General features: G+C 42.3%; 1 protein-coding gene across 2 annotated transcripts in view; it reads right to left on the bottom strand.

Annotated features, from left to right (window-relative positions):
* Positions 1–5,723: 5,723 nt before the first annotated feature.
* The window catches only part of paqr8.S (progestin and adipoQ receptor family member VIII S homeolog), a 31,441-nt gene continuing 24,734 nt past the window's right edge, over positions 5,724–12,430 (bottom strand). The window contains exons 1-2 of one of the 2 annotated variants that reach the window (XM_041565097.1): positions 10,764–10,837; positions 5,724–7,035 (exon numbers count right to left, since the gene is read on the bottom strand). In XM_041565097.1, the coding sequence (XP_041421031.1) occupies positions 5,934–6,995 (1,062 nt within the window). In that variant the 5' untranslated portion in view covers positions 6,996–7,035; positions 10,764–10,837 and the 3' untranslated portion in view covers positions 5,724–5,933. Of the gene's footprint in view, positions 7,036–10,763; positions 10,838–12,430 lie in introns of those variants that run through there. The other variant, XM_018266010.2, reaches the window with a different exon arrangement.

Genomic DNA, 12,430 nt, shown 5'->3' with positions numbered 1-12,430 from the left:
TTTTTATATGATATAAGTGGAACATTTTTAAAAAAATCAATTTCAGATAAGCCCTCTTTGAGTAGTGGCCAATGTTTCCTAATTGCTTTCTCTACGTAGGTGCTCACAGTACTGTATCTTGATACAAAAGGGATTCTCTTAGTGTTACTTTTTTTGCTTTTCTTTATGTTTTGCTGAACCTCATCGCGTTGTTGCTCCAATAATCCCTTGGGGTATCCCCGTTGTATAAATTTGGTTTGCATTTCACTCAGCCGAGTTTCTAATGCACTGTCATCGGATACTATTCTTTTAACTCTCGTAAATTGTGATTTTGGTACTGATTTTTTAATTTGCATCGGATGAAATGATTTATAATGCAATAGAGTATTTTTATCTGTTGGCTTTATATACAGATCCGATGACAGTGCATTATCCTTTCGACTGATCAACGTATCCAGAAAGGAGACCTGGTGCCCATCAGTGTGTACTGTAAATCTTAGGTTTGTGCTGGTACAGTTAATTTGCTCGTGGAATTTTGAGAGGGTCCCTGGTGGCCCTGTCCATATTATAAAAATATCGTCGATAAATCTGTACCAGCACAAACAATGCGCTATGTATAGATCATTTGTATATACAAAGGTCTCCTCAAATGCGTTCATGTAAATGTTAGCATATGAAGGGGCCACATTGGACCCCATCGCGGTTCCCCGTATCTGCAAGTAGAATTGATCTTTGAATAAGAAAAAGTTATTATATAAGACCAGTTTTAAACATGTCAAGACCAAGTTTTTTTGTGACCCATCGAGGGACTCATCTCGGCCCAGCTCGACGCAGACCGCCTCCACACCCCCATCATGTGGGATGGAGGTGCAACACTTTGCTAGGTGTAAATTTGCCTGGACAACGCTAATTCACGAAGAACCGAAGTTGCGCACAGGGTACCGAACGCTGGTGAAATTACGCCAGCGAAATTATGCTCAGCAGTTCGAAGTTACGCTTTGCCTGGTCTGAGGTGGCAAAGGCAAGTCTGGCGATAGAGGTAACGGTCAGTAAAATCAAAAATGTAGTGAATTTGCGTAGTAACGCTCTTTCGCCAAACCGAAAATTTGCCTGGCATTAGAGTGCGAAGTTGCGCCAGAGTCTATCTTCTTGGCGAAATTAGGCCAGCTACCGTTAGTAAATCGGCGAAGTGCCGAAATGACGTCACACTGGCGAATTTTCGCCAGCGTTAGCCACTTCGCCCTTTAGTAAATTTCCCCCATGACCTCTCCTAAACCCTGTCCTCCTAGGTCTCGGCCTTTTTGGCCTTTCCAATGCTACAATGAGGGTCGACCTTAGAGACAATGTAGCACACGCACTGCTGGGTGTTGCACAAGTGTCAAATCATGTGTGTGTCTGTGTGCATTGTGTGTGAGTTTTTGTTGCTGGAAGTGTTTTTTTTACAGATCAGATTCTAATCCATTGTTGAGGAGATCACACCCTGGGATGGGCCGTACTGCCTGGAGGAGCCTTCAGTCATATTTAGCTTGACGTTTTTTTGTTCTCTGGGTTGATTCTGCCACCCACAAACACTATAAATAATCTGCAGTAGAGAAGGGAACCTGGCAGCCCCACCCTTGTTGTGATGGACTCTTCCAGCAGTGAGCACATTGAGGGTTGTCTCACACAATAAAAATGCTGCTTTCAGAAGCTCTTGGTCGTTCCACTGTGCAGGGAGGGGAATTCTACCTCCTGGGTTCCACTGGCATACCCCATAATATGCATAGGGCCACTGTCACTCAGTATTATTAATAGCGCAATGTGTTTTCCTCTTGGTCTGATCCAACAGCTTCTGTGAATGTGTCTTATGGGGAGCAAAGGGTATTCTCTGACCCCCTCTAGGCTGCCATGAGTAACCATGAGGTTCCATACTAACAGGACCCTATCTATAGGGGGCTGTCTGGTCACCTGGGCTCCCTGTGATGTGGCCCTGCAAAAAAACTCCACCTACACCAGGCAAAACTCCACCTACATTCTACCCACCCCCACACAAGCCCCAGGCTTTTGTGCCCCATGAATCTCCCCCGACTGGGCTCTTGACTGCCCCATGATCTCCACTTGCTCCTCCTTTTTCTGGTGTCCCTGCCCACTAGTGTTGACATGAGGTAGGGTGATCTGATTGGTCAAGGAACGCGAGGTCAGCCTAAGTCAGCCACAAAGGAGGCCTGGAAAAAAAACAGGAATACCAAGGAGGAGCCTGGATCTAGTTCCCAGCAGAATTGGGACACAACTACAGCCTATAAAGGACCTCATTGAAGTTAATACAGAGAGAGAGATGCACAGGCTACACTGACTGCTGAACCAAATCCAAACCCTAACTGCCTGGAGCTTGAAAGGCACATTTTGAAATGGAAGTGAAATAAACAAGAGGAATACACAAATTAGCTTTCATCTCTTTTTATTTGGCCACCACTTTTTAAGCTCCCAGGTTGGCATCATGCCTGGCATTGGCTGCAGTGTTCCTATAGTGATTGCACATCAGGAGCAATAACTGGCTGTTATATAAAATACAGAACAAGGATAACATCTACAAACAAGGCTGGTTATAGACAGAGCAGAAGAGGGAATCTGCCCTGGGACCCTAGTTGCAAAAGGGGTCCTTTGCTTAGAGTTCACCACTTATTTCCCACCTGTGGCCCTCATCTACACCAGGCATTTAAGTGGCTGGAGCTACTTCAACCAGAAATAATGACCAACATTCCCGCTTGTCATAGAAGCCAACTGAAGGGCTGCATGCTGGTCTTGGTTCTCTCAGTGTTGCAGACTAATACTAGTAGGAAAGTTAAAAACATTCATCAGTAAGTAGCTTTTTTAACTCAATAGCTGGACATCCTGAATTTCTAGCCTACACTAAAGCTGGCCATTTATAAACAACGCCAGGTTGTAGGGCAAACTAAGCCAATCCAACTGTTTGGCCCAGAATTTCAACTGTTTGGCCCCTGAGCCAAACAGTTGGATCAGTTTATTTTGCCCCTCAACCTGGAGATAATAAAAGCCCACAGAGATGAGCAGATGATGCATTGGGTAGATATTTTGGCTCACCACCTGGTGGTAATAAGAGTCTATACAGATCAGGATATGATGCATCAATTATTGGCCAGATATTTTGGCCCACCATCTGGAAATAAAAAAGAGCCCATACAGATCAGAAGCTGAAGCCCCTGGGTCGAATTGTTGGATCAGCTAATTTTGCCCCTCAACCTGGAGATAATAAGAGCCAATAGAGATCAAGAGTTGATGCATCAGTCATTGGGTAGATATTTTGGCTCCCCATCTAGTGGTAATAAGAATCTGTACAGATCAGGATATGATGCATCAATCATTGGCCAGATATTTTGGCCCACCATCTGGAGATAATAAGAGCCCATTCAGATAAAAAGAGGATATCCTTGGTTCAAACCGTTGGATCATCTTATTTCGGTCCACCGCCTGGAGATAATAAAAGGCCATAAAGATCAGGAGATGATGCATCAGTCATTGGGCAGATATTTTGGCCCACCACCTGATTGAAATAAGAGTCTTTACAGATCACCATATGACGCATCAATCATTGGCAACATATTTTGGCCCACCAGATGGAGGTAATAATATCTATACAGATCAGGAGATGATACATTAGTCATTGGCCAGATTATGGATGGGCAGGCTGCATATGGGTCCTATGCAAGGGCCTACAAGCAGCTACCTTGGGCCTGGTGTGGCAACTAATGTCAACCCATGTATGGCCAGCTTAACTCCAGCTCTGTCTATAAAGGTCAACACTTAAGGCAAGTAAGTAGGTATAAGGAAAATGGTAGTAATCAAGTACAGTAGTAAATATTAATGACATATCCCTGTTGGACACAACACAGAGTACTCGGTTTGGTTTCTCAGGAAGCTAAACCTGGTTTTATATATATATATATATATATATATATATATATATATATATATATATATATATATTGTAATATCAATAATCAATACAGATATTTAGTATACATTATAAATACAATACACAGTACCAATATAAGAGGCTTTTAGTTGTGTTCACTGGGGTTTGAGCACCTACTGTAACCCTTTTCATCTGTGCGTACTTGAATAGAACCAACCTGCAGCCAATCAAAACACGGGAACATTCACGAGGCTAGAGGAAGCCGCCAATGAGAGCATGGGAATGTTCAAGATTCATGTTAGCCATCTGAGCAATCAGCAACTCCATCTATAAAAGCACCTTCTGCAGGGAAGTTCATCATTCAAACGTATTTCTCTCGTCATATATGTAAAAAAAGTTAAATTTTTTTGTAATTAAAACAAGTAAAAATCCTTGTTTTATGTAGCAAATGGTAATAACATATTGTTAATGAGACTGGAACGGACATTTGATGCTTTTTCTGGATCTCTTAAAGAACATTAATCATTTCCAGGTTAAAGAGATATTACATCATATTTCATAGGCGTCAGAACTAGGGGGACCATGGACCACCCTAGAGTTTCTCATTAAAGAACTGGTCTCATTAGATCTAGGAGTTGAATTCCTTCTGAAGGTTCCCAGATACCTCAACCATCTCAAAGCTCAGTATCAAGATGCACCAAAGAGAACTAGAGTCAAGCATACTAAAAACATACCCCTTCAAGTATAAAAAGAAATTCGGGTGGTCGGCACCCAGTAAGTATTTGTTACAGACAGTTTTGAAAACAAAAAGTTACTACTTAACCAGCGGCAAACCAAAAGAAAGGGACGGGGGCTAAAAACCCCTTTGCCTTCAAAATGTGTAGGTTTTCTCATAGCCCTGGTCTTATTGAGATCCTTTCCTATGTAAGGTTGACGTTCAGTAGCACAGGGGTGATGCAATATTTGGTTCAAAAATTGCCCCAGCTCTAGTTACCCCATAATAACCCATTGGATATTTGCTTTAATACAGCAGACCACTAGATTCTACCATCTGTTGGTGAACTGAACATTACAAAAATGTAGATAAACAGTTGCTGATCCCTAAAAGTGGCCCTATGTGCCCCAATTTGGTTTGAGCGGGTAGGTAGGTAGACCCACCTTTAAATGGAAAGTCAAGTTTTCTAGGACTCCTAATTCTTTGCCCTTGAATAACACAAATAATCACACCTTAGTGCAGGGGTCCCCAACCTTTCTCACCCGTGAGCAACAATCAGATGTAAAAAGAGTTGGGGAGCAACATAAGCAGAAAAATGTTTTTGGGTGGTGCCAAATAAGGGTTGTATTTGGCTATTGGTAGCCCCTGTGTGGACTGGCAGACTACAGGAGGTTCTGTTTGGCAGTACACCTGTTTTTTATGCAGCCAAAACTTGCCTCCAAGCCCAGAATTTAAAAATAAGCACCTGCTTTGAGACCACTGGGAGAAACATCCAAGGGGTTGAGGAGCAACATGTTACTCAAGAGCTACTGGTTGGGGATCACTGCCTTAGTAAGTGCCCTTCAACAATTGAACTTTACTGGATACATCAAGTTTCCTACAAATGGGACAACGGGCGATGCTCTCTAACATGACCACTGACAGTGTTGTCCCATATCTATGTGAACTTTTGATAGTAATAACACTTAGTAGCAACATTCCTATATCCCCCCCAAAAAGAACCAAATATACAAATGGGTACAGTAGGCCTTGAGGAACATCTCTCTGTACATGAGGATTCTATGCTTGGTGTGTCCAACACCCTTAATAATATAAACCGTATTTTTTTTAAAAAAAAAAAAAAGAATTGGACCCTAAATAAAACTTAGTGGGCCAAGGACCAGCCGTTGACCCAACGTATAACCTCTCGGTCTTATTTTTAAAAATACATTGGGCTATAAAAGAGACTTGACCTTCCTATTCTAAAGCCAACGGGTCTTATTGTTGTGTTGATAAGAGCTTCCAATTAAATGATTTGGGTCAAGCAGTCCTTAATAAAGTCCCTCCTTACAGTTCTTTCCTGGCCAACTTGTCCTTGATTCTTCTCCGTGCATAAACGGCAGTGAAAGCGCTGCAAAATATGAGCAAGAAGAACGAGGCACAATTCACCAAGGTGTCGATGGAACTGTATCTGGCAGAAAAAAGCTCATTCCTGGTCTGGTAATCTATAAAAAGTGCCTCCAACTGGGAGAGGGTGCAGAGGCCAAGGAACACGTGGAAAATCTGGTGGCCGTGACCTATGAAATCACAGGAACCTGGGAAATATTTTTCTGGGACAGGGCATGAAAAGAAATAGGCTCCGATGATGAAGAATATAAATTGCAGAGAGTGGAACCAGATGGCCTTGTCTGTGCAGCCTTCTATTTGACAGGTAACTATCCGGTGGACAACGGGGCTTATGTCCAAGATGTACGCTAGACCAGCTGGGACAACCTGTAATATTTTCCTCATCACCGGATAGGGCCTTTTATAACAGTATTTAGCATAGCAGCAACCGACACAAGACAGCCAACCTAAGAAAGCAGCTCCTGGTAAGAAGAAGTACCAGGCCTCGTCATACCAAGCTTGGTTGGAACTGTAGTAGTAGTGAGCCAAAGCACTGCCATATTGGTAAGTGCTTACTCCTACATAATCCATGAAGTAGAAGGTGTAATGATCCAGCTCTGACTTGGACTGGAGCAGATGAGCCAGGGTGCTGCACATGAGATAGGTGAGTGAGGCTAGCACGTATAAATATAAAGGGAAAGATATGATATTCAGAGAAAGAAAGCCGGCCTCCACAAAGGCAACCACCCGAAGAACCACAGCCAGGGCCACCAAGAGATGTGTCCACACGTTGATGGACTCGTTGTGCTTCTGAAATAGACTAAAGAAGTAATACTTCCAGTCTTGGTCCATCGGTCGATATCCTGTCTGGATATAGGGTTCCCGGAAGAGACGGGGCACATCTGAATCCTTAACGGTCAAGGGCATCTTGGTGGTGCTGCCTTCTAGGAACCTTGGAAGGCGGCGCAGCTGCTGGACGCTGATGGAGAGGGTGCTGATACATTCAAGGATTGCGGTAGTCATGGTAGTAGGGAGGTCTGAGGAACCCGTAGATACAATCAACCTGAGGGAGAAGAAACAAAAAATACAGAGATTCATTAGTATGGGAGCTGTAAGGGACACGATCAACTACAAGTCCAACATTCCTTCTGAAAAGGTCAACGTTAAAGTGATGCTGTCATGGGAAAACATGTTTTTTTTCCAAAACACATCAGTTAATAGTGCTGCTCCAGCAGAATTCTGCACTGAAATCCTTTTCTCAAAAGAGCAAACAGATTTTTTTATATTTAATTTTGCAATCTGATATGGGGCTAGACATATTGTCAGTTTCCCAGCTGCCCCCAGTGCTAGATCAGCACTATTGACTGATGTGTTTTGAAAAAAACATTTATTCCCATGACAGTATCCCTTTAAATAAATGTCTGCTCACTGTAATAACATTTTGGGAGGAATAAGTGGCAATGAGGAATCACTGGGGATGGCAAATAAAGACAAGTAGACAATTATACTATTTCTTCTCTTTAATCAGTTTAAAGGCTTCAATTTCAGACCAGATGTCTCCACCCCCCCCCCCGCTACCTACAGAAGCCAATCGGCCGAACGTTTATGAGAAACATCACTGTGTCCAATGTCTGCTACCTTTCAAAATCCTTCTAAAATCCTGGGATTTATGGCCATTGCAAGAGGTTCCCATTGAGCACCATAGTAAAGGGTTAGTTCACCTTTAAATTAACTTTAGGGGGTTAATTATTAAAGTCCGAATACCAAAAACTTGAAAAATTAGAAGGTTTTTTTTACTATAAAATTGGAATTTTAAGTGGGAAAAATTTTTCAGGTGGAAAATCAGAAAAAAATTGTACGATTCGATTTTTTCTGCACATGAAATTTTCGGGAAAATGTACTGATAAATACGGGGAATAAAACAAGTGCGGATTTGGTCGTTTTCATAAAATACTCAGATATTTTCGCCTAGTTCACCTTTAAGTTAACTTTTTTAAATACCAAAAAAGTGAAAAATTAGAGATTTTTTTTTTAATATCAAATCCGAATTTTAAGTGGGAAAAAACCTCGAATTTTTCAGGATTTATTATACCCGAGGATGGAAAAATCCGAAAATTTGGCATCTCAGACCTGCCAAGGTTGTATAAAAGTCAATGGGACAAGTCCTGAAGATATTCTGATCTGCGCTGGGTTTTGTACAATAATCCGAAGATTTTCTAGTTTTCGGGCAAAAATCCAAAAGAATTTTGAGTTTTGAGGTGGAAAATCCAAAAAAATTTGTATGATTCGATTTTTTCTGCACATGAAATTTTCGGGAAAATATATATCGATAAATATAAAACCGATATATTTTCCAAAAAAAAACCAAACAATTTTTCAAAGTCCTCCAATTGACTCCAAATAGGTTCTAGGAGGTCCCCCGTCGGCTAAAACAGCAATTCGGCAGGTTTTAGATGGCGAATGTTCGAAGTCGAATTTTTAAAGAGACAGTACATGATAAATTTCGATACTTGAATTTTCGAATTTTTAGCAAATTCAAATTGAATTTAGACTATTCCCTAGTCGAAGTACACAAAAATGAGCTCAAAATTCAAATTTTTCATAATTGTCCATGTGCAAGTTACGCCTCGGATGCTACCATTATATTAATGTATGGGGGTCTCTCACAGATATGGGACTTTATGTTACGTATTTTATGAAATTCAATTTGGGTTTTATTTGAATGAGTCCAGGTAAGTGGATTCTATTCATCACAGGGGGCTCCTAATGTTATTATGGGGCCCGACCAGTGAAAATGACATTTCTTACGATTTCCCCACTGGAAGCTTTGGCTGACCATCTCCACTCACACTCACACTCACGCCTAAAATCCTCTAAAATGAATGTTTAGCAAATGTGGCCGCTCAATCCACCTACTGTACGTCAGTGGGACAGACTCAAAGCTTTATATATAAACGTATTTTTAGAACAAAAGGGACAAGCTGCAAACAAAGGTGTCTGTGACTGAGACGGCGAATCATTTACAGTAAGGGGTACATTATACCTTATAATACATGAGTGATACTCAGAATTCCCTGTATAACTCAGCCTGCAGCCTTGTGCCTTTATATGGTCACAGAACAACCCCTCAGTGACTTCTAATATCCTTATCATTTACAGTAGGGGGTACATTATCCCTTATAATACATGAGTGATACTCAGAGTTCCTTGTATAACTCAGCCTGCAGCCTTGTGCCTTTATATGGTCACAGAACAACCCCTCAGTGACTTCTAATATCCTTATCATTTACAGTAGGGGGTACATTATCCCTTATAATACATGAGTGATACTCAGAGTTCCTTGTATAACTCAGCCTGCAGCCTTGTGCCTTTATATGGTCACAGAACAACCCCTCAGTGACTTCTAATATCCTTATCATTTACAGTAGGGGGTACATTATACCTTATAATACATGAGTGATACTCAGAATTCCCTGTATAACTCAGCCTGCAGCCTTGTGCCTTTATATGGTCACAGAACAACCCCTCAGTGACTTCTAATATCCTTATCATTTACAGTAGGGGGTACATTATCCCTTATAATACATGAGTGATACTCAGAGTTCCCTGTATAACTCAGCCTGCAGCCTTGTGCCTTTATATGGTCACAGAACAACCCCTCAGTGACTTCTAATATCCTTATTATTTACAGTAGGGGGTACATTATCCCTTATAATACATGAGTGATACTCAGAGTTCCCTGTATAACTCAGCCTGTAGCCTTGTGTCTTTATATGGTCACAGAACAACCCCTCAGTGACTTCTAATATCCTTATCATTTACAGTAGGGGGTACATTATCCCTTATAATACATGAGTGATACTCAGAGTTCCCTGTATAACTCAGCCTGCAGCCTTTTGCCTTTATATGGTAACAGAACAACCCCTCAGTGACTTCTAATATCCTTATCATTTACAGTAGGGGGTACATTATCTCTTATAATACAGGAGTGATTCTCAGAGTTCCCTGTATAACTCAGCCTGCAGCCTTGTGCCTTTATATGGTCACAGAACAACCCCTCAGTGACTTCTAATATCCTTATCATTTACAGTAGGGGGTACATTATCCCTTATAATACATGAGTGATACTCAGAGTTCCCTGTATAACTCAGCCTGCAGCCTTGTGCCTTTATATGGTCACAGAACAACCAACCCCTCAGTGACTTCTAATATCCTTATCATTTACAGTAGGGGGTACATTATCCCTTATAATACATGAGTGATACTCAGAGTTCCCTGTATAACTCAGCCTGTAGCCTTGTGTCTTTATATGGTCACAGAACAACCCCTCAGTGACTTCTAATATCCTTATCATTTACAGTAGGGGGTACATTATCCCTTATAATACATGAGTGATACACAGAGTTCCCTGTATAACTCAGACTCTGCACTTTCCATACAGACCTTGGACTTTTCCATATATATCTGTTCTGACTCAAAAGAACAGTAAATATAATAACATCAGTCAATAATGAGGAAGTTTTATATTCATTTATGGGTCGAGGATCCTTTAGAATCACAGTTTACTGTTTCTACCCCATAAAAAATGGAATGTTTTGGGTGCTGGTTTATTGTTGCTACAGGGAAGCCTGCCTATAGCAACCTATTATCAAGCTAAAGGGACGTACTAGTTGTTTAGTAGCTGTGTTAGTAAATAAGCATGATACAAATCCTTTAATTAAGGCCATTTCCTATTAAATATTTATAGGTCTAGTAACCCATAGCAACAATCAGCAGGTAGAATTACGTTACCTGCCTCTGAGACTGGGGCCCTTCTCTGTGTCTCTCCGGAGTGAAGTGAGGAAGGTTTCAGTAACTAAACCCTATGAACCGGCTCAACCACTAAACATTCGGTTACACACCTCTCCCTATCACTGGGGCTGTCACTAGGCAGGGCCCCGTGCAGAGTCCATAGCAACGAATGAAACATGACAGTATTTACCTGTCTGCTGAAATATGTCAGGAAAATAACTTCTACAGTCATTATTTGGAAAACAGCAGTGCAGAGGAGACAGACATACTACAGCCTAACCCTCACTAGGGGTGAGCAGCAGTGTAGAGGAGACAGACATTCCACAGCCTAACAATGACTAGGGGTGAGCAGCAGTGCAGAGGAGACAGACATACCACAGCCTAACAATGACTAGGGGTGAGCAGCAGTGCAGAGGAGACAGACATTCCACAGCCTAACAATGACTAGGGGTGAGCAGCAGTGCAGAGGAGACAGACATACCACAGCCTAACATTCACTAGGGGTGAGCAGCAGTGCAGAGGAGACAGACATACCACAGCCTAACATTCACTAGGGGTGAGCAGCAGTGCAGAGGAGACAGACATTCCACAGTCTAACAATCACTAGGGGTGAGCAGCAGTGCAGAGGAGACAGACATACCACAGCCTAACATTCACTAGGGGTGAGCAGCAGTGCAGAGGAGACAGACATACCACAGCCTAACATTCACTAGGGGTGAGCAGCAGTGCAGAGGAGACAGACATACCACAGCCTAACATTCACTAGGGGTGAGCAGCAGTGCAGAGGAGACAGACATTCCGCAGCCTAACATTCACTAGGGGTGAGCAGCAGTGCAGAGGAGACAGACATACCACAGCCTAACAATGACTAGGGGTGAGCAGCAGTGCAGAGGAGACAGATATACCACAGCCTAACATTCACTAGGGGTGAGCAGCAGTGCAGAGGAGACAGACATTCCACAGTCTAACAATCACTAGGGGTGAGCAGCAGTGCAGAGGAGACAGACATACCACAGCCTAACATTCACTAGGGGTGAGCAGCAGTGCAGAGGAGACAGACATACCACAGCCTAACATTCACTAGGGGTGAGCAGCAGTGCAGAGGAGACAGACATTCCGCAGCCTAACATTCACTAGGGGTGAGCAGCAGTGCAGAGGAGACAGACATACCACAGCCTAACATTCACTAGGGGTGAGCAGCAGTGCAGAGGAGACAGACATACCACAGCCTAACCCTCACTAGGGGTGAGCAGCAGTGCAGAGGAGACATACTGCAGCCTAAAACTTAGAATTGAATTCTCTTTCAGTTAAAAGTTTTTTAAAAAAAGTTTTTTCGGGGCGCAGTTCCCCTTTAAGGTGTTTCCACATTTTGTTTAAACTTTACTGAGCTGTTACTTTATGAAGTGGAACAAGTATGTGACGCTTGCTGATTGGCTGCCATAAAACGTAACCTGAGGCCATTGCCTGATGAGACAAGAATGAACTCTTATTATTATTACCCAAAATACCTGCTGTAAAGGGTAACCTGCCCCCTGCAACTGTTATATCAAACTACAACTCCCAACACGTCGGCATTACTGCCCATTATGGTTCAAGAACAGTGGGAAGCTGTGGGTTTCCAAAAACTGGGCCAGGGCAGGAGAATGATGTGAATGACGGAATGTTGG

The sequence above is a fragment of the Xenopus laevis genome, chromosome 5S (assembly GCF_017654675.1).
Source record: "Xenopus laevis strain J_2021 chromosome 5S, Xenopus_laevis_v10.1, whole genome shotgun sequence".
In the NCBI taxonomy this organism is placed as follows: Eukaryota; Metazoa; Chordata; class Amphibia; order Anura; family Pipidae; genus Xenopus; species Xenopus laevis.
Note: the sequence above shows the minus strand (reverse complement) of the source record. Positions and strands in the feature narration are given on the sequence as shown.